Source organism: Serpula lacrymans (assembly GCF_000218685.1).
Source record: "Serpula lacrymans var. lacrymans S7.9 unplaced genomic scaffold SERLAscaffold_12, whole genome shotgun sequence".
Lineage (NCBI taxonomy): Eukaryota > Fungi > Basidiomycota > Agaricomycetes > Boletales > Serpulaceae > Serpula > Serpula lacrymans.
In genome coordinates this window covers 787,560-808,503 of record NW_006763301.1, presented here as the reverse complement: position 1 = coordinate 808,503, position 20,944 = coordinate 787,560, and the positions used below count along the sequence as shown (strand labels likewise).

Sequence of the window (20,944 nt, the reverse complement as noted above, 5' to 3'; positions counted from 1 at the left end):
ACCCACCGAGCACCTTGCCATGGATTCACCATCATCGCTTTTGCCGTCCAAGGATACAAGAATATGCCTTTCATCTGCTCATATTGGAACCATCAAATACGTTGGACATGTCGACGGTACACAAGGGCTCTGGTTGGGTGTCGACTGGGATGATCCGTGTCGGGGCAGACATGATGGCGTCAAGGATGGCAAGCAATACTTCTCCTGTCGGTAGGAAATCCCCGTGACAATTCTGCCTCTGTCGCCATATGCTGAATATCCCCAAGCGTAAAAAATGCAGGGTCTTTCATCCGTCCATCCTCCTCAGTTTGCTATGGATACTCCTTTTTGCGTGCTTTGACAACAAAGTACATCGAGATCGCTCACGGTCCATCCTCTCACGAAAAAATAACTTTGGGCTCATCCAACGGTGCGATCGAGGTGGAGGCTGTTGGTTTAGACAAGATCAGGACCAAATTTGCAAACCTGTCTCGTCTACGCGAAGTAAGCCTTGATTCAGAAAAGGTTGCATTTTCCGATCCGGAAGGTGAAATCAATAAAACCTGTCCAAGTGAGCTTTCTTTAGATCAATTGGGGCTTGCAACCTATATACAGATTGACCTGATGAAGATGTGCGCGGCCTGGATTTATCTGCCAGCCTACTGCCAACGTGGGACATGGTATCTCTGATCGCATCTGAACTGCCTTTGCTGGAGAGATTGGCTTTGAAGTATGCCCCAATGTTATAGGTTCCGTCATATGCTTACATTGGGGCCAGCCGAAATCGTTTCACTCCTCTGAAAAATTGCTTGAACCCTTCGAACTTTCTCAAGTTGACTGAGTTACAACTAAATGGCACCATGATGACCTGGGAAGAGCTGACATCTGTCATCGCTTTCATGCCCAAATTACGAATTGTTGAAATGGGATACAACACATTGAGTCATCTGTCATCTAGGCAGTCCTTGCCTGCTGTGCACGCAGGGCTTGAGGTCATCAATTTTGATAGCAATGAACTGGTAGATTGGTCTCATCTATGTCATGCCCTCGGGCCTTATACCAGGTAAGTCTTCACCGTGTCGCTTTAATTTATCCTCTTGGATTATCATTGCCACGAGACAGTCTCGAGCGCTTGATCTTGGCCTCTAACCGAATCATGGATATAGCGGCGCTCGACAATCAACTATCGCCCTTGCACAGGATCAAGCACCTAGCCTTGTCCTTTAATCAGCTTCACCAGTGGCTTGCTTTTGATCGCTTGTATGACTGGTGTCCCAATCTTGAAACATTGAGCATCACTGGTAATCCGTTGTTGAAAGGTACCATATTCTCATGTAGTTCATATAGGCGGGATGGTGAACATCTACTCACGGGATTTCAGATCTGGAGATGGGACGTCACGCCAGACAGTTCGTCATTGCTCAAATACCGTCTTTACTGATGCTCGACTCAGCTGCCGTATGTGATCTGAGTAAATACTGTGCAACCAGAGGCTGATTGATGATCGAATTCAGATATCGCCAAAAGAGCGAACCGACTGCGAATTGTTTTATCTTTCATACATCGCAAAAACAGTGCGCGGTTGCCAGGAAGAAAAGTACAATGAGCACCCTCAATGGAAAGCATTATGCGCAAGTAGGTTGTGTTATACTTGAGTGGGAACGCAGGGTCTGACTGGTATCTGTTTTAATAGAACATGGTAAACCAGCTGATGTAGCATCCAAGAAAAGTCATGAAGATAAACTGAGTAACCTTTTGATCCGTGCGTCATGAAGTTCCTTCTTTGATTGGAACCTCATGGTGACAAGGCTCAATCAGACGTCCATGTCTACCAGTGTTCGGGCGACCCTGAGAACGTCACCGATGAAGAAGCGCCTCCAATTGATTTACGCGTTTTATCGACAATGACCATTCGCACCTTCCGCCTCAAATTGGCCAAATCTTTTAAAGCGACAAGAAATGCAAAGATCTCACTGTGGTTGAAGATGCCTGACGACAAGTTTGTAGCATTGAATGAAAACGATGACCAGGACCTTGCCTGGTGGGGTATAGAAAATGCATCAAATATATTCGTAAACATTCAATTACGTAAATAACCATGTACAACAAAATATCATAGCACTCAAATTTCAACGCCGCATGTTAACTATAAAACAAATAACATCGACTCACCATACCGAGGGCGGGACGAGAGGAGAACCATTATATCATTTCGAGTTAGGCTCCTTCGCGATTCGGGAGACCAGGAGCGCTTATTATGGCCACCTCGTTTGCAAAAATAGGTTGGGTGGGACGATACCAAGAAAGCACAATTTGAAGGATAAACTCAGACGCCCACACGGAAACACCCCGCTGTCGTTCGTGAATGATCCAGACAGTGTCCACCACAGTATAATACTTCCATAATTGAAGTCTGCATGGACCAGTTCACACTCAGTTTGGGAGGTGATGATTCTGCTAAGCTTTTGTTACGAAGGTCCAAAGGTCCAAGTACCACGCCAACAGCCTGACGGATGGAAGGAGAAACGATCCCTAGTATCCTAATCGCTCGGTAATGGGACCAACGGGCATTGACCCTTAGACAAGTACACTTCTTGCGTTCCAATACACGTCAACCATCGAGGAAGCCAAGCCCACAAAAGAACGAGGAAAACCCATATACGGACGCCTTTTACCCGCCCACCGTCCAGAAACCTATCCCCAATCAGCGACTCCACCCAGCATCTCCGTTTCCGTTCGTGTGTCTAACGGCTCTTTCTTCGTATCGCTCGTCTTTTTCTTCGCGCCGACTACGGTCGTCTCGGCGTCTGTCCACATCATCCCTGCGACGGTCATAATAATAATCAGGCCCTTTACGGTCATCATCATAGCCTCCCCGCCGGTAATCATCGTACCCTGCAGGCCTTCTTTCCTCATGATCCCTCCTGCTGGGAGGGGGAGACCTGGGGCGACGATCTTCAAATTCAGCACGACGTGGAGGCGATCTCGAGCGGTCACGGCGGTAACCCGAGCGGTCTTCTCTGTGATAACGGTCGTCTCTATACCGATCCTCGCGAGGTCGCTCATCACGACGATCATCGCGTCTGTAATTATCGACACCTCCACGCTACAACACGTCAGTCAGGAAGGACATGAACTGAAGTCGTAATGAAACGTACAGAATCATCTAGAGCGACCCGGACAGGCCTACCACGAAGGTCCTTACCGTCCAGATCCTTGACAGCGCGATCAGCATCATCACGGGATAGGTATTCTAGGATCCTGCGTTTGAATTGAGGTTAGAAATATGTCAATAGATGAATAACGAAAGTTGCTGCCAAGAGCTGGAACATGGGTCTTGAGATACTACTTACCCTTGGCCGGGGAAATCACGGTCGATGTCTGCAAATGAAACACTTCCAGCTTCACGACCGAAATCTTTCAAATCCTAAGAGCGAAGGGGCGAAAAGCATCAGGACCATCCAATGAGAGTTATATCGGAAGCACGGGTCCACACGAAGGAAAGTAATCAACGACCGCCCGTTGTCCGATGATAGCCCAAATTCTAAACCCAGCCAATTATGATCGGAGGTGAACCCGTATGGTATCGTAAATGCAGAAACCAGGTGAAAAGGTAGGACCGGACCGGAAAATTCCATACCTGCCAGCTTGTGTCGCGAGAAATCCCAGATACAATCAGACGGATACCAGGAGGCCTTCGTGAGCGTGCAGAACTAAACAAAGATGACACAAGTATCAGCGGCAGTGAGAAGGATATGTCCTGAGATCATGAGCTATACCCAAATCCTCGCTCTCCTCCTCCCTCATACACATCTCGTCGTGGGCGGCTCTCCTTGGCAAATTCAACAACAATGCTACACAATAAAATTACGTAAGTGCCTCAGATAGACATGCAAATATTGAAACATACTTGACGCCCATGAACGGTTTTCCATTGAAATGGTGCACTGCATCCTCAGCATCCTGTAAATTGTTGGGCATTTGCTACATAAAATAAAAGGGCTTGGATGAGATCCACCTTTGAGTTTTCAAATTCGACGAAGCCAAAGCCTGAGGAAGGTGCTGTGAGCCCGGGGTTTGCTGAGCGCCGTTTGTCGGACGAACCAGTCATGACGCGACAATCAACAATGCGACCATAGCCGTCGAAGAATTTTGCTACATCATCAGAACGAGCATCAGGAGGAAGTCCTACATATCAACGACCCTCCTGTAAGCAAGAAACGATGCTATTGGCAAAAGAAATAGCCTTACTGCCGAGGTAAAGACGTCTGGCCATGGTGGTTGAAGTAAGAGAGAGAAAGATGTAAATTGTATCTGAGTTCGAATTTCGAACAATACTCCATCCAAGGCCATGGCCCGTGCACTCGCTTACGTACGCCAATGTGGCTATTCACTATGCGACATCGAACTCTATGTGTCTCCACCAGTGCCTCCAGCAATATATTGTTACATAGAAGGGCAAAGGAACAGAGAGCATACATGTAAAAAAAAAGCCCTTATAATATAGTAATGCTTTTGGCAGATAGCAGACAAAACAAAATCACACGCCCTCGTATGTATTAATGCTGCGACCAATTAATCGAATTGATGTCAATTCCCTCCTGCACCATCTCCCATAGCGGGCTTCATTCAAGTTAGCATGCATGGCAGCGGACAGAACGAAAAAATCATACCTCATTTCACGGAGCCTGGTTACAACGCGTACAATGTGATTCACGACAAAATCAATTTCCGCCTCTGTGGTGAAACGGCCAATTCCGAAACGTAAGGACGAATGAGCCATGTCCTCAGCAGCACCTAAACTCGTGTTAGCGCGAGCTGGAAATGACAAAGCAATGGCTTACCCAAAGCACGAAGGACATATGAAGGCTCCAAGGATGCGGATGTGCACGCACTACCAGACGATAGTGCAATGTCCTGTGAAAATATGAGCTCCGAAAACTTTCAAGTGTCCGCACATATTCACCTTCAAAGCCATCAACAAACTTTCACCTTCCACGTACGCAAAGCTCAAATTGACACAGCCAGGATAACCACTAATATCTCCATTCCGGACAACATGTTCAACTTGGGAGTTGATATTTTGTATAAGGCGTTCTGAGAGCTGCTTGATTCGAGCATGATCTCTCTGTGGAGGGGGGATCAGTATCTGCAGAACAGCTCAAAAGAATCAAAACAAAACAAAACAAAATCAGTACCCCTGCACAATTGTCATAACTAAGCTGGCGACTTCTAAACCATAGGTTCAGCAGTACAAAAGCCACTTAGTTCGGGCTCTTAGGAGCACAAGTGCAAATATCGTCATGCGAAAGGCAAGGGAAGTTTACTCACCGCCATCTCTTGCTTAGCCAACCGCGCAGCCTCGCCGATACCAACTATAAGAGCCGTAGGCAAAGTCCCACTTCGCAAACCACGCTCTTGACCTCCACCGCTCAAGATAGGTTCCAATCGGACTCTTGGTCTCCGGCGCACATAGGCTGCACCCACACCCTTAGGGCCGTACAGCTTGTGTCCCGAAATACTCATCAGGTCAACGTTCGTTTCGTTGACGTCTACTGGGATTTTTCCAACCGCCTGCGCAGCATCGGTATGAAAATAGACTCCACGGTGTTTGCGTATTATTTCACCGATTTCCTTCATGGGCTGAATGACGCCGGTCTCGTTGTTCACCGTCATGATGGAAACCAGTGAGGTATCCGGTCGAATAGCGGCCTCCAGAGCATCAAGGCTTATTATGCCATTCTGCTCTACGGGAAGGTAAGTGACGTCGAAACCTTCCTCACCCAGCTTTCGGCACGAATCTAGGACACATTTGTGCTCCTGTATAAAGGGAGCCAAATTTAAGATATTAGAGTTGAAGAGGTGCAATGTAACTTACCGTTTGGGTAGTTATGACATGCTTTTTCCTGTCCTTGTGAAATCGCGCAACTCCTTTGATAGCCATGTTATTGGTTTCAGTAGCTCCAGAAGTGAAGACAATGTCCTTTGGTTCAGCACCGATGAGATCAGCCACATGCTAATAATGAACAGATTAGAGAAGCCTTTACGATAGGATAAATAGATTATCAACCTGTCGAGCATCCTCAACGGCTTTCTCAGCCTCCCAGCCATAAGCGTGAGTCCTGCTATGAGGGTTACCGTACTGATCGGTAAGGTATGGTAGCATTGCATCAAGAACTCGAGGGTCCACAGGCGTAGTGGCCTAGGATAACCTTTGTTAAGGGGCGTCTATACAAGGTAGAGAGAAACCCACCTGCATGTCCAGGTAGATGGGACGAGTCTTTTGCGTCAACGTATTCTCACGATTTGGTACCTCCAACTTGAATCCAAGCATGTCTAAAGGGCATGACAGTTTCATCTAGAGTGACTAACAAGTAGTAAACACATGCGCACCTGGGCTTGGTGCAAAGTGACCATCATCGTATGAAGAAGGGACGTCTACGATACTAGCCCTATCTGCACCTGAAGGCTGAACGAAGGTTCTGCGAGCAGATACTGCAGTTCTCTTGACGGTGTTTCTGACTGTTGCTTGTGTAGCACTGCGGGATATTCTTGAAAACATTTCTTCGAGGATGGTACCAAAGCCAGCTATCAGATAGCGGTGAACCTAAGAGTGGAGGTAAAGGACAGAATCGTAAAAGTAATTCGGGGCAAGCGGACGTGAATTACGAAGCATGACGGCCGACTGGCGTGGGAATGCGGACTGCCGGGTTATTCCGAGATATCCCTCCATGGAGCCTATTCATTGACTCAGTGGCAACTTACTGGCGCTGGAGTACACTTGCAGCCTTGCACAGTCAATACCACTGAGCTCCGCACCCTTTCTCACATATTGGTGTATTTAGGCCGCATTTCATGGGAACGGAAATGGTGAGTGTCTCATTAGCACTTGGCAATCGCATTTTCGTATTAAATTCTTTTACCAATGCATATGTGGTTACAACTTGCTTTGAAGAGCATCAACTCGACTCAATTGAAAGCGATTCTCCACCAGGGGCTTGGGCTGTAACCAGAAAGCTATATGGGCTACGCCAGCAATATCCGCACACAGGGTGTCTCCAACCACGTCCAAGCTCATGTTTGTCTCCCCGGACGACTTATCCATGCCTCACATCTCCGGCTTAGATCAATCAGCTGGACGCAGTTCGATAGAATTGAGATCTCATCATCAATCTTGTGGTTATGGTGGGCACGAACAGGTACTCAAAGGCCTGTCTCCTGGTCTCCAATTCCCGTGGGCATTCTTTCATTCCTGAATCAGTTCTGGCTGTGCTCATAATCCACACACTCGTATTGACCATGCCACACCGGAAGGAAGGCGTGGCTTCCGTTCCGAATCGCTCTTGTGTTTATACCGACTTGTCTGATACAGGGACCACGAACCAGTCACGGCCTCTTCCGTTCCCCTTGAGTGTCATCTCCAGATATGCTCTGTGGGAAGAGACGAAAAGTTAATATAGTGTTTACTGGCAACAGCTGAGAGCAGCTCTATCGATTTTGCAAAGAAATTTAATATTGTTACCCCCCACGAACTGGATTTGTAATACAATTTGCAGACTGGGATACGCGGATGGTATCATTCTCTAGTGTACAGGAACAATACAGCAATACCTCATTGGCAATGCAAAAGATAAGCTAGGTAAAATTTGGAATTCATGGACGGAAACCCGCGAGTTTTATGATAACTTGATCCAAGGTCTGATCCGTGAATATCGAATGATACGATCATAACGCCGGATTGGCATTGGATACGAGCTGCTCGAAATATGTCTGGAACCAAGTACCCGCCTCTGGTGCAGGTTGGAGCGCGTCGGACTGAGGAAGCCACCAATCAGACTTCACCGACCTATTAAGCAGGTGGCCCTGTACTCACCAAAGAGCAATGAGGATCGTAACGAAGCGATGAACTGTCACTAGTTCCATCACACTCGCCGCCAGGTTTGATCCAGGCAATAGCATCAATAAGACTGGAGCCCGTGTTTGTAGTAGGTTGCGTTCCGAATCCAGCACCCTTGACATTGCACCAATCACCCCATGCGCTGCGGATGTTCTGTACGCCGGAACGACCTTGGTCAACAATAAACTGTGCGGGGAAGCCCTGCTCGATCAAAAGCGGAGATAATGCCTGTGATGGACCCGTCAACATAGACCCTAGAAGCTATGCTGTAGCACTTACTTGAATATACAGCAACTCGTCGTAGTTTGCGTCACCCTGAGTGATGGGGTCTGGTGAGGTTGTCGTCAAGGCATTATAGTTGGCAACATCTGTCATAATGTAAACGATTTTATCTCAAATCCGTGTCATCGCAACCTACTTGTTGCAAGACCACGGAAGAAAGGGGATGATCCAGCAGCCTGGTAGGTCTGAGCAAACAACTGAGCGGCGGGGGACAGGTTAGCGGGCCAGCCCAACCATCCAGCGTGACCAGCATCAAGATACATGTATACACCAACAGTAGCCAGCTGTTCGAGGGCGTATTGAACGCAGGCCTGCAAGAATGGAAATTAGCAAGGGAAAGATGAGCAACGTGCGAAAATCCGTGCCTTGTAAGTGGACGCAGCATTTGCACACTTGGCAACGCTCAGGTTTGTCACCAGGTTGGCCATGGAGTCGGGCTCAATGATTGCGACTACGCGTACACCCGGATACTCTGCATTCGATGAATAAATGAGTTTGGAGTAAACCATATACATGACATGAAGATACGTACTCTGAATCTGCGCAACGATCTGATCAATGTAATTGAAATAGTTTGCCTGGCCGTTATTAGCAATGGAGAATTCTCCATTAGACGCTGCTGCAGCGCAGTCACGATCAGGTAAATCGTATACAACAATTTGCAAAAGCTGCTCGTTTCCTGAGCTTTTCGCAAGAGCGTCGGCGTCCGCAAGATATGTGCCGAGGGTCGGTACCTTCGCAACTTCGTCTAGCCACGTAAAGTTTGGTATATTAGCAACCTTTGAAGCCTTCGCTTGGAGTGCAGAGTCAGTGATGTTGGCGACTGCAGCTTGCACCTCAGCAACGTAATAGGGGCTAAGATAAATCTTTGAATAAAGTCACTTGACGTCAGCTTTTGCAGGGGATGAGTAATCAAGAATAGACCTCATAGCCCGTAAACGGATTACCCGCAGCACCAGTAGCGGTCGAAGTTGGAGCCGATGAAGTTGTCGTACCACTAGCCGAAGCAGGCTGGGTTGTTGGTGTTGTGGGGACAGTTGTGGACCCTGGTCTGAACACGATATGTTAAGGTATATATGACATGCTGGAGTTATGCACGTACAAACACTGGGAGTAGTACGAGTTTATTTCTTGACAACTAGACCCTGAATCACAGGTTGTAGCACCAGCTTTAGACAATGGCCCGCGTCAGCATTGACAGGGATTTCTATCACAGAACACGTACTCCAACCGACGCCTCCACACTGGCCATAAAGTGAAGCCTGGGCAGTCACTATGGATGGAACGAGGGAAACTATCGCAAGAATTGCAGTGAATCGGAACATCTCTAGGAAATAAGGGGGTTGTCGTGGGTCCAGCTGGCTTCATCCCAAAGACATCATTATATACCGCCCTTGAGCGTCGCGAATAGGGTTCCCCGAAGGACATTGCTATCGTTATCCGGCAATGTACCGAACGACAGCAGCGGAAACATATCGGTGAACAATCCTTCAGGGGCGTTACTGCTGAGAGCATCATGGGACCAATGAATTCATCCGAGCAGGGTGAAATAGAATGCATTGGCGAATGTGAGGGGAATGGGCGGACCTTCTTCTCATAGTCCATGATTCGGCTGAGGCGGTTGAACGTCGGTGAAGATTTTTGCACAGGCATAGGATCAAAGTGGGCAGGCAAATCAAGTCCTCAGCAAGCCAACTAACATTGGCTTTAGGATATCTTGAACCTCAGCGTAGAATAAATTGAAGTTACGAGCATTCATATGCTGCTTGAACTGCTTTGTTAGAAATAGCTAATCAATGTGATTTGACTTACTACACACTATCATTGAATATATCGAGCAAATAACGGCTTTCTCGACCACTCCATAGCAGGACTACAACCACCGTAAGACTCCACGTGGTATGCTAAACACGTGCCTTGTCGAAACCAAGAGATGTACACCACGCTACCCACACGCTACTGTAAAGACCATGAGGAAGAGATATGCGGACCTTTGAGTAAGTTTTCCCCATGTGCTGTGCTCATCATCCATAAGTCAGGGCTATATGGCGGCCCGGAGTTGTGAAAGAGTATCACGTCCTTCTCCGAGCCTTGAATGAGCTTAAAAGAAACAACATAGCTGTAGTAATTAGACAACAAGATAACTTGCTCCCTCTCCCTCCTGCTGTTAGTAATTTATAATATAAATACCTTTTAGGATTGCAGATCTGCTCACAAGGAGCCCCAGAGACAAACTTCCAATGAGTTCCGTTGATTCATATTGACAGTTTATACAGGGTGTTCCACAGACATCAGGTGCGAATTCGCCCTGGAGTAAACGGGTGGAAATGAGATTGGTTAGAACCCTCATCTTTTCCTTGGTGCACTAGGAGGGGGAGGTAGTAGTGGGATGCCCCCACCGCCTGCACTTCCAGAACCCCCTGATGCAGATCCAAAGAGGTTGGCGCCTGAGGCTGACTTATGACTTCGTCCAGGGATGGAGATGGAAAATGTTTGGCCTTCTTTCAAGGAGTAATCCTTCTTGGGTCCCGTGGGAACGTGAGGAGACGATGTCTCCGAAGCAGGGCTGGGAGGATTCAGGCTAGCTTTGTAACGTCTGTGAATGCCAAAGAATCGTGATCAGAGAAACTATAGAAGTGAGCGGGAAAGGCACAATTGAATACTTAGTATAATCTTGCAACGCAACATCTTATCAAGAGTATGATGAACAAATTACAAGACAATCAAATGGAACTTACTGAAATCGAAACTATCAGTGCGCTCCGCAAAGCCCATCCCAATGTAAGCCTTCTTTCCCGCATCTTCCACTCTGATTACAAAGTATCGAGAAGAATCGAGGACAGCTTCGACGGATGGCTTCAGAGGGTCATATTCTGCCCTAGCAAATACTGAGTACCGGTGAGAATAGCTTGGTAGAACATGGCAGAAGTCGTCATACATTCACCTATCATAATCATACTGCGTTCAGGGAGATTACACGATAAATTGACGTAGAACTCACCGGTCTGTGCATCCTCAAACAACAAAGCTGCGACATTTGATTTCTCTGTAATCCGTAGCCTGCCTTTCCACAGTGGTTGTGCCAGATCTCCCCAGTCGTTAGCACGGTGTCCCTCGTTAGCTTTCAACGGAGGAATCTTGTAAACTGAGAAATGCAGTAATCCAGTAAGCCAATGCTGATAGTACCCAGACAAATGACGATAACCTGAGATCTCTCTACCAATATAGAGAATTGACTCGACTTCGTCGTCCAGCACGTTCATATATGAGATTTCTGGGTGCTGTGGTCACCGTTCAAGTTTTGTAATGAGCCGATGAATGGCAAACGCGGACTTGAAGAAATGGGTGCACTTTACGTAAACCCTTTTGCTTTCCTTACCGTCAGATTTCTAACATGGCTCAAGGATTTCCTACACCACCGCCAACGACTGAAACAGAATTTCTGGACGAGGCTAGAGATTCTGTTGCATCGACATCCGCAATATCCAATATCGTACCTCCTCCAGTCGTCCTTGCAAGCAACTTGAACAGTGGTCCAGATGTCTACCAAGAGATATTCACCCACATAGCTGATCTGGCATCTCAGGGCAATTTCGAAGAGCTCATACAGGTTGCTGAGCTTCATGACCTCCATGTACGTCGGGATGCTGAAGATTCACTATATTATCATCTTACAAGCCCTTTAAATCGTGTAGGGTGAAAATGATGCCAGTTACACCCGATTGCTCCTTACTGCACCCCTAGTTCTCGCCTATCTTATCAGAGATGACTTGTGCGTGGTGTTTCTTGGTTTCAATATATTTAACCCTCTTGACACTATTCCCAGAATTCCCGCTCAGTATGCCCTCACACGGCTACCAGAGAATCTACAAACAGTCTCGTTGTCAGGATCCCTAATGAGCATTCTAGCATCCACTCAGGAGAGGAAATACGAGGATGTCTATTCCCGTGCACAAAATCTACACCATAAAGCACAACAGTCAGATTTTCTCGATGAAAAGCTAGGTTCCCTCGTGGCTACTCTCATAACCACATTTATCGGTGAGTTAAAACCACGTCCCCCGTGACCCATATTGAATTGGTCAACAGATTCTTTCCGTCGGAGAACCTTCACACTATTATCTCGTGCCTACAGTTCAATTTCTGTCGCACTTGCACAGAAGTATCTTGGTGTTGGGCAAGAACAACTCCTCTCAGGTGCGACAAATTTCACGAAATGAGAAGGAGCAGACACTCAAGGTCGCTTCCCGAAGTCGCTAACAGTAGCGGCTGGCGCTATGACGGCTCGGATCAGCTCCTATATCCCACCACCACAAATATTGAAGCTTCAACTGGCATACAATTTTCAGGTATGCCATTCTCGAGCACTAGACATATTCGGTACCTTTGATCCAAACTCTCAGCTTCCTCCCTGGACACATTTCACGTCGTGGCCGACGGGGTAACGAAATTGGAAGCATGAAAGCAATAACCAGTGCTATCGCTGCATCACAAATGCATTCTGCAGTACCTGCATGCAGTTGAGTGTACACTGGTCGAGTGATGTGTAGTCTGTCCCTTGTAATCTAGCCGTTGAAGAAAGGAAAGGATGAGTAGCATATATCACCGTGTTTTCTTGAACGGCAACGGTAAGCGCCTAAGAAGGGGCCTCGGCTTGGTAGTTGTCTTTGCGTGAAGTCGATTGAGATATATGGAGGAATACATGATATCTTGCCTCATGTAACGTAGCAACCATTCGACATTGTTGGGTTCTGGACACTCCAGCAAGTGTATAGGCGGTAGTCGGGCTCTTCGATGACCAAAGTGATGAAAATTGGACCATTCACGGGCAGTCTGATGATGTGCAACATGCCTTGCCCTTCCATCATTTTGGGCATCACTCCCAACGCCCAACATGGACACAGCCTCATCATCGATGACGCCGCCCCCTTCGGCGTTCAGAGCCTCTTTCTCCGCTTTCTTTAACAGGTTTTCAACCTCATTCTCGCCAGACCTGTCGAGATTGTAACGCTCTGCGACTGCACGAACCATCTCTTCATCATGCTTGATGGAGTTCGAGCGTCTCGATCGCTGCCAGTTGAGCTCGTGTTGTCTGAGAGTCTTGTGTGCATGCTTGAATGTCTTTAAGATTTGGACGTGAGTTAGAAGAGGACGTTGATCAGAGAGTTTTCTACATACCTCCATCCTCTCCATAATAAATAGTTTTAATCGATCAAGCTCTCCCCAGCCTGCTATGAACCGAATGTGCAGATTTTTCGTTTTTGAAAGGTCAGAGCGAACGACAGGTACCCCAAAGAGAAAACCACCCCCTGTCCAACCCGGAAATATGCTGAGTGGACGGTGTCCTGGAGGCCATGCAGGTGTGTCGCCCATCGCAAGACTAAAGAATTTCGCTATGGGCGATATATTCCTGGCATAGATTGCTTGACTAAACGAAGTAATGTAGCAGACAATGTGTTGCCTCTCGTTGAGGCGTTGGAGTACGAGGCAGTATTTACCAATGCCAGAAGCTTCGCGATGTAGTCGTCGCTTGACCCCTTTTTCTTGACTGGTCAGCACAAATCCATTCCGCTCTAGTAATTCATAGAATGCGCCATGTATTCCGCCGTGCCCATCGACGTGAGCTATTTCTCCAGGTTCAAATTGACTCAAAGCTTGCTTTCTTTCCTCTGGAGACAGATTAAATCTCCGTGCAATGCTTTTCGTGCGTTTGTTAATTTCGAATGTATATGCCAGATGAAGTCGATCCCAGTAAGATGTGGTTCCAAGCATGTGCTCAAGTTATCGAGCGTGCGAGAAGCTAGCTTCGACGACGCAGACTATAAGACCGCAGGCCACTGATGAAAGTTCATGAAAAGACAGTCAGCAATGTACTGGAAATGATTTTGGAACAAGCCATGATACCTTGGACTTGGTCCGCTGAGCCAAGACTGGTGTAGCTCTGAGTCAGGTTGCTTGGTGTACTGTGTTGTACTAGCATATCCGAGTCGGGTTTAACAAACAAAACAAAAGCACGTGACCTGGCACGTCACGTCAGTTGGACATGTTGCTCCGTTTAGTACGACCCGAATCATTGACAGGAATTCTGATGCTATACTACACTGGATTCAACTTGTTAGACAGCTATCTAATTGTGTATAAAATTACAGGAGTTCGTGGACAGTATATTACATTACTTGGTCCATGTGAATTTCAAGTCCATCCAATGATCGACATTCTTTTATAGAATATGTCAGCCGTGAAAACTGGGGAGACCACACTGAATAGCTAAGGTAAACACTACCTACGCCTTTATCGGGTCATTTCATAACGAGAGTCCTCTGCCTCCCTCACGAAGACTTCTGGCAATCTTCTTCCAGTCCTGTGATTCAAGTGTTAACAAAAACCATCAAATGATATAAACAACTGAGAAGGCTTACTGCATGCTTCAATGTCCTGAAGTCATCGACAGCAGCTATATAAACCATGTATCGCGCTAGCTTATCTAGTTCTCGGTCTGCTTGACCTTCCTGTGTATGCGCGCCTTTGAAAGCGTGTATTTTGATCCCCTCGTTTGGGTTGAGAGCAAAATTGCGACCCTTGACGCTGATGAGAGTTATATTTTATAAGTCATTCAAAGGTAGACACACCAAATCATCAACATGAACTGTGTTCTTCGCGCTGCTATAAAAGATTAATAGAGATGTAGGTACATCAAATCAAGATCGATAAAAGTGATCACCAACAATTGCGGGAAATGATTCCATATTATTTGAAGGGGCTTGACATGATGCGAATATGGCTGACCACTGCGTTCCGTAAAGACGGTAAACATGCACGTCTTGTCGAGTACTAGCCAGGATATCAGTTATTTCCAGTCATCGGTACAACATGATTGAAAATCCTTCACCAAATGATATCTGTGAATTGTCGTTAAACACGATACTCGAGGAGACTGTCAAGAGGGATAAGTACATGATAGTCACGATTTGAGCCAACCATCCCAAGCTCAACAAGCTTTGTCTCCAGCCAAATCCAGCTAGTTTGAGACCTTGTAACATTAATTAACAATTTGCACGAGAAACTGCTTGACAATGCTCACCAGATACAAATGTCATAATAAGGGTAGATAGCTTCTAGAAACTCGTGCAGACGAGGCCTTGCACACTCAGCCGATGGAAGCGAGCCGGAAGTTAACGGTTTGGTGTCCAATATGGCTGGGAAAAGGTATAAGTGTTAAACGTTTTATATGGATAATAACATACTGTAGTCAATGTCTAGTACAAGTAGACGTTTCCCAGGCCTGAGTGGATGGATGATATTGACTTGTAGCTTCTGCGTTGCTTCTTTGATCTTTCGAATATTTCGTTGATCGTTCTGGTACGCTAATGCTGCCCCAGGGTTGGCAGAAAAGTCGACGTCAAGGTCATTTACAACGTCTGGGAGAAATTCGATTTCTGATGCAATAGCGGTAAGCTTTGGTATTTCAAGGGATGATGGATTCCGTACGAGAGGGGTCTTTGATCTCATCTCCCTGAGGCGTCCCTATCAAAGTAAACTTCTTTCCGGAAACGAGCTTGAGGTCAGCGCTACAGACAGAATCGGCGATTTAAGAACAAGTAACTCATGGTAAGATGGACCATACATTCTCTCTTGATCAGGAGGAAGTTTGCCTTTCACGAGACCTAGTATTTTCTGCCTTTCTGGTGGCACATTTGTCAAGTTCAGCAGAGCGTATTTCAGATCATATACTCTGAAGACAAAGACTGATGGTAAGACTTTTGACTGTTATAAGCTAGGACGAAAGTAACCTGTCAGATTCAGCCAAGTCCAACTCAAACGGCTTTCCCGACCAGACGAACGACAGGTGTATCCACCGCTCCGAATCATTTCCATCAACAGACATCTGATAAACATATTGATTAATTCGGTTCATAATAGTATCCAACCCACCCGAGCGATCACTACTTACGTCTGGTGGTTGACTCACGCACACCTCTGCTCTTGCTGCAGTGGGATCCTGCGTTTCATGGATCTGTGTGTTAGAAGTCTCTGCCATCCCAGATGAACCTCTAATTGGGGAAAAAGGTGAAAAGCCAAGTGAGACGAGCGTTTACCTGCAGTTACGGCTCGATCTTAAATGGTAGCTCGTGCTGACTAAGAAACGCCCTACATATTGGATCACGTGATGCGTAACCCGTATCAGGGGCTTCAAGCACCTTAGGGTTTTGCAGTATGCAAGATTACATAGGAAGATTTCAGTCGAGTATGTAGTACTTTGAATTTTACGAGCTGAGTACCCCACTTTCTTGACCGCTCGGTTCATCAAACCAGAGTCGAATTGTAATATCCTTCTCCATCGATGCAGATGCGATGATGTTGCGTGAAGGATGCGTCTAGCAAAGCGGTATCAATATCAGCTATATAAACAGATCCGCATCTAGACTTACAGCTACAGCTAAAACCACATCTTCAACATTGCCATCAGCTTATGCATTTTGACGCGTTCCAAAACTTAACGCACCTCTATGACCTTGCAGTACTTGCACTATTTCACGGCTCTGCAGATCCCATATATACACTTTTGAGTCTTCACTGCCACATACAATGTACTGGCCGCCAGTCGTGCTGAAACAGGGAACGAGACAGTATGTGCGGTTCGTATGTCCTATGTACGTTTTGACACAGCGAGAAGTGAAATAATTCCATAGCCGAATTGTAGAATCTTGTGTGGCAGCGAGAACAAATTTTGAGTTGGGAGAGAATCTAACGTGTGAACTAGAAAAGACTTAGTTTTAGGTTTCATCGTATACCATCATGATAACAAACCAGACGGGGTTATCATCATCAACCAAGGTTTTCAAGCATTGGCCAGATTCAGCATCCCATATTCGTCTATATAAAGTTTTCAAGTGTAAGTTGAATAGCATTGGATTGAGAAGATCATACATTAAACCATCCATGGCACACGAGACGATAAGAGTACCATCGTGATTAAAATTCACAGCCGTGACAGGGTCTGAATGCGCAGGGAGCACTTTCATCGATCTACCTGAGCTGGAGTCAGTACCTATTTGCATCACACGATTGTTGTTCGCGTACCCCTTGCTACATCCCAGACGCGGACGGTCTCATCATACCCACCTGAAACCAGTAATCCGGAATGGGGGCTATAGTTCAAGCAAAAGACGAAATTAGTGTGACCCTTGAGCGTTTTGACAGGTGTTTTCTGGAGACCAGCGATGGGTTTTAAAATTCGAATAAATCAATAAAGACATTCACCTGTTCGGGGCTCCAAAGCATGATTGTCTTATCATCAGAAGCGGAAGCAATATATTGACCGTCGTTCGACCAAGCAATATCATTGATACCCTCTGCATGTCCTTCAAGTGTCTGCATTATGCCACCAGTTAACCCGTCCCAAAGCTTGATAGTTTTGTCCGCAGCTGCCTTTCGATGTAACTAAATTCCACAGGTCCCATCTAGCTTGATGACCCAACTCACCAGACGATGCCAATATGGAGCCATCAGGACTAAACTTTAGAGCGGATATCGACATTGTATGTCCAGCCATGAGATAATGGGCTTGGTAGTTTGGCTTTGGGCGCTGGGTTCTGCTTGGCTCCTGTGATAAGGCTGGAGGACTAGGGACGTGTACATCGGAAGGAGTTGGTGGAATGCTTTGAGAGAGGTGGTCTGATATCTCTTCCACTTTCTCAATAGGAGCATTATCATTCGAAGAACCTTGAGCAGGAGGTGTTCCAAGCTGATCGTCACCTATGTTCATGTTTTGTGAAGATTCAGCTCAGTCGCCAAGCAAATAACGAAATGCAGATAGAATAATACAAAAGGCTCAGGAGCTTCTGCTGCCAGTGAGAGCAAAACGAAGGTAATATTCGCGTCGAAAAGTGGGTCTGCCGCCGGCGGTGGTGGAAGAAGTCACGGTGCGGAGCACTGCCACAACTTGGTACTTAGTTTCGGTAAATGCCCAGACTGGTGGTGGCTGCACCAACTACCAACTACTAGTTTCAAGAGGTTTCAAAAGCCTGCTGCCAACGCTACGGTCAAATTCCATGTCAGCGAGTAGGACTCGTACCAGGAAAAATTTATGACGGCCACTCAACGGTGGTAGGTTAGGTACTAGTAGCAGGTGAGACCTTTATTACACTTTGACTGGTTAGGGGTTCTCCCTCAGGGACGATTAAAATCTCACAGGTTACTTAGCGGCAATTTAATGAAGGCATAAAATACTGGTGTCGGCAGGTGATAAAGTTCCCAATCATAGAAGTAGGCTGGAGCCCCAACCTGACAACTCCAAGTGCCGTTACGGTAACATAGTAAAGAAATGTTTATCATTTCAACAAATTAAAACTAGCTGGTGAACTTCCTAAGAGAAATCTCGAGATCAGTCGTTACGGATACGCATCCATGAGAAGTACGATAACTGTAACGTGTCATTGAAGCGCTATAAGCCAGGACAGACCTAGTAGTACAATGACGAGACTGTAGCTGACTGGGCGCAGGAGATTTGGTTGACTGTAAATATCGAGAGGGGGATCTGGGATCCTGCTCCAAATTAACTCGAAGTTGCTTTGAAATCGGAGTGAATGAAACACACGGGGGCTGTATCCACAGCCCGTGGAACATAGTTCTCAGCGTAGAAAAAGTGTTCAACTTCAACGAGAGATCTCACCCAGATTTGCACTAGGAACTTTGTTCCGAAAGATCAAGAGCGCAGATGGTAGGTAGGTATTTCATCCAGGGTCACGAAGCTATCCCAATACGGATCCAATGAATATTCAACTTGAACCGCCTTGAGCTAGTTCACGTTGGTATAAAATTGACACTTTTCCAGAGCACCTTTCCATGATAATGATAATCACCGGCGGACCTTCAGAGAGCCAGCCGTTGTTATGGGACAACATAATGTAAAAAGCACGACAGTTATCGTACCGGGATATTACGAGCTAGGACATACCTGTTACAGCTAAATTACACCTGCGCTGAGAATGATCTGGCGGCAGGAATTTTACTTTCGAAATTAGACGAGTTCTATTGTCACAGATACTTCATCGATCACAGCGGAGGGGCTGTTATGTTCGGGTGTCACCAACTTGTACAGAAGTTCGATAACAGATATACCGTATTCGAGACCAGGGGTTACTCCATATCATAAGAAGGACTGGACCTATGCTGTAAAACTGTAAACATGAGGTGAATGAAACCCCTTTATTGTTAAATTGGAGAATTGTGACAGCAAAGATCTATGAGATGGCCAATTCGAGCCGTCCTGAGCCAGTCCATCATGTCTGCCACGAGAAACAAAGTGCATTACATAGTATACATGCCACTAATGAACACGCTTCAGGTCCATCATAATTGACTGGCGAGTGTCGGAGCCATTTCCTAGCACTGGTCGGATGATCCCCGCCGAACCAAATAAAATTAGCAAGGAAGAGGAATTTCCCCCCAGTCGAGCTGCCCTTGAGTCCTACTTGCGTAACCATCGACTGTCATTGAACTGATTCCTATTCCCGATATCGGCTAAACCTATCTTGCCACTGTGATAATTGAGATTACGGCTCTAAAGGTCTTAGGAATATACCGCTTGAGCCATTGTGAGCCAGTTCATCATGTTGTTTTGCTGTCAGAAAAAAAATAGAAAATCAGAATAGAGCTTTCCATAACATAATATGCATACTACCAACTACGCTTCAGATCCATCGCTGTCGATTGACAAGAGATAGTATAATTTTTCCAACACTGGTCGGATGGGTTTTGTTGCCATGATCTCCGCCCGAGAAAAAGTTGGCAGACGATGAATCTGTAACGGCTAAGCTGTCCTTGTTTCCCAGTCCCGCAGCCACGCCTGGAACAATAAGACACCAATTCGATTTTCCAGTATTGGCTAAATGAACATTGCTACCATCATGTCCGACTACCTGTGAAAAATTTGGCGAGTTCCAGCGTTCCATTGGTAGTTCTCAACAACGGCCGGAAAGTAATCGATCCGATCGAGGTAGACGCGGGAATATAGTAGTGCAGCGCTTCGGCGGTCACGGATCTTTCTGCAAAAGTTGACGGAAACCACAAGCTGAGCATCAAAGAAAAATATACCTCACACCAGGGGGTGATATATGACTTAGTTTGGACACGGTCAAAGCTGTGAACAACGAGCGTTTTGATGAGGAAGTGGAGTAGCCATGAAGAAAAGTTGTAATCTGTGGGAAAGGTTGGACTTGTCAACACACAAGCACAAAAGTCATTCAGAACTATCATTGACGTACTACTCATGCCGCGGGCAATGTCCTCTCAATGGACACCAGCGGCACATATCAAGATTCGTCAGAACGAGGGGACTGAAAAATATGAGGTACTAGGTTCGATTGATCGCTCACGCAGCCATGGATCGGTAAGCACGAGACTACTCAGGCCAAAGTTCTTGCGGCAGGGCTAGATATGATATGTTTTCTGCTGCGCCGGAGATTGACTAGTTATTACGCGTTCGACTTGCCGATGCGTATTGACCGGAGGATTTTGTTATATCTTTTCGAAGGGGCTGTAAGTATGCTGTGACTGGAGGCATCGAATTAGGTTTGCCCGCACATACTCATGCCTATGAGTTAATACCATTTGTAAGGAAGCCCCGAGGGGGAAAATCACTTACTGACCGCTGCAGCCCACCAAAAAGCACAGCCTCTGCGGCTCCTAGGACTGTCGTTTCAGAAGGCGGACCCATCTAATCATCGACGTGTATTGAGTAGAGCCGCCACGTCGTCGACGTCGCACTAGAAGACCTGGCGCGGA

The 20,944-nt window shown here is 46.5% G+C and overlaps 10 protein-coding genes across 10 annotated transcripts; 2 read left to right on the top strand and 8 right to left on the bottom strand.

Moving 5' to 3' along the window:
- Positions 1–19: 19 nt before the first annotated feature.
- SERLADRAFT_452314 (uncharacterized protein) lies at positions 20–2,144 on the top strand (the record flags this gene model as incomplete). Its single annotated transcript, XM_007322072.1, has 9 exons — positions 20–210; positions 267–550; positions 610–709; positions 758–1,042; positions 1,102–1,298; positions 1,361–1,437; positions 1,494–1,614; positions 1,673–1,741; positions 1,798–2,144. 9 exons carry the CDS (start codon positions 20–22, stop codon positions 2,073–2,075), a joined length of 1,602 nt encoding a protein of 533 aa, XP_007322134.1.
- A 539-nt stretch (positions 2,145–2,683) lies between these two features.
- Positions 2,684–4,255, bottom strand: SERLADRAFT_441550 (uncharacterized protein; the record flags this gene model as incomplete). The annotated part of the gene is made up of 8 exons (XM_007322071.1): positions 2,684–3,085; positions 3,138–3,240; positions 3,333–3,406; positions 3,620–3,692; positions 3,759–3,833; positions 3,890–3,942; positions 3,998–4,167; positions 4,231–4,255. The coding sequence occupies 8 exons, from the start codon at positions 4,253–4,255 to the stop codon at positions 2,684–2,686; spliced, it is 975 nt and encodes a 324-aa protein (XP_007322133.1).
- A 138-nt stretch (positions 4,256–4,393) lies between these two features.
- On the bottom strand, positions 4,394–6,626 carry SERLADRAFT_476019 (uncharacterized protein; the record flags this gene model as incomplete). Its single annotated transcript, XM_007322070.1, has 9 exons — positions 4,394–4,602; positions 4,653–4,776; positions 4,824–4,896; positions 4,946–5,107; positions 5,311–5,799; positions 5,858–5,995; positions 6,050–6,181; positions 6,233–6,315; positions 6,373–6,626. 9 exons carry the CDS (start codon positions 6,539–6,541, stop codon positions 4,539–4,541), a joined length of 1,434 nt encoding a protein of 477 aa, XP_007322132.1.
- A 105-nt stretch (positions 6,627–6,731) lies between these two features.
- Positions 6,732–9,552, bottom strand: SERLADRAFT_417548 (glycoside hydrolase family 6 protein; the record flags this gene model as incomplete). The annotated part of the gene is made up of 9 exons (XM_007322069.1): positions 6,732–7,794; positions 7,853–8,104; positions 8,156–8,244; positions 8,295–8,469; positions 8,524–8,630; positions 8,691–9,024; positions 9,083–9,209; positions 9,261–9,327; positions 9,384–9,552. The coding sequence occupies 9 exons, from the start codon at positions 9,481–9,483 to the stop codon at positions 7,705–7,707; spliced, it is 1,341 nt and encodes a 446-aa protein (XP_007322131.1).
- Positions 9,553–10,395: 843 nt separating this feature from the next.
- On the bottom strand, positions 10,396–11,467 carry SERLADRAFT_398598 (uncharacterized protein; the record flags this gene model as incomplete). The annotated part of the gene is made up of 5 exons (XM_007322068.1): positions 10,396–10,754; positions 10,822–10,846; positions 10,897–11,046; positions 11,154–11,303; positions 11,364–11,467. The coding sequence occupies 5 exons, from the start codon at positions 11,419–11,421 to the stop codon at positions 10,505–10,507; spliced, it is 633 nt and encodes a 210-aa protein (XP_007322130.1).
- A 27-nt stretch (positions 11,468–11,494) lies between these two features.
- Positions 11,495–13,943, top strand: SERLADRAFT_476005 (uncharacterized protein; the record flags this gene model as incomplete). Its single annotated transcript, XM_007322067.1, has 7 exons — positions 11,495–11,792; positions 11,854–11,930; positions 11,985–12,199; positions 12,248–12,355; positions 12,412–12,507; positions 12,562–13,279; positions 13,337–13,943. 6 exons carry the CDS (start codon positions 11,553–11,555, stop codon positions 12,618–12,620), a joined length of 795 nt encoding a protein of 264 aa, XP_007322129.1.
- A 315-nt stretch (positions 13,944–14,258) lies between these two features.
- SERLADRAFT_475997 (uncharacterized protein) lies at positions 14,259–16,244 on the bottom strand (the record flags this gene model as incomplete). Its single annotated transcript, XM_007322066.1, has 12 exons — positions 14,259–14,519; positions 14,578–14,736; positions 14,788–14,821; positions 14,884–14,989; positions 15,048–15,057; positions 15,113–15,188; positions 15,240–15,354; positions 15,403–15,594; positions 15,647–15,726; positions 15,783–15,890; positions 15,949–16,043; positions 16,110–16,244. The coding sequence occupies 12 exons, from the start codon at positions 16,194–16,196 to the stop codon at positions 14,463–14,465; spliced, it is 1,119 nt and encodes a 372-aa protein (XP_007322128.1).
- A 65-nt stretch (positions 16,245–16,309) lies between these two features.
- SERLADRAFT_475996 (uncharacterized protein) lies at positions 16,310–18,091 on the bottom strand (the record flags this gene model as incomplete). The annotated part of the gene is made up of 8 exons (XM_007322065.1): positions 16,310–16,533; positions 16,588–16,607; positions 16,662–16,915; positions 16,967–17,032; positions 17,087–17,189; positions 17,240–17,366; positions 17,420–17,583; positions 17,642–18,091. The coding sequence occupies 8 exons, from the start codon at positions 17,922–17,924 to the stop codon at positions 16,423–16,425; spliced, it is 1,128 nt and encodes a 375-aa protein (XP_007322127.1).
- Positions 18,092–19,255: 1,164 nt separating this feature from the next.
- Positions 19,256–20,025, bottom strand: SERLADRAFT_475995 (uncharacterized protein; the record flags this gene model as incomplete). Its single annotated transcript, XM_007322064.1, has 2 exons — positions 19,256–19,781; positions 19,842–20,025. The coding sequence occupies one exon, from the start codon at positions 19,642–19,644 to the stop codon at positions 19,441–19,443; it is 204 nt and encodes a 67-aa protein (XP_007322126.1).
- Positions 20,026–20,052: 27 nt separating this feature from the next.
- SERLADRAFT_398586 (uncharacterized protein) lies at positions 20,053–20,616 on the bottom strand (the record flags this gene model as incomplete). Its single annotated transcript, XM_007322063.1, has 2 exons — positions 20,053–20,358; positions 20,425–20,616. Coding segments are annotated over 2 exons (290 nt in total), but the record flags the coding sequence as incomplete, so codon positions are not given.
- Between the last annotated feature and the right edge of the window lie 328 nt (positions 20,617–20,944).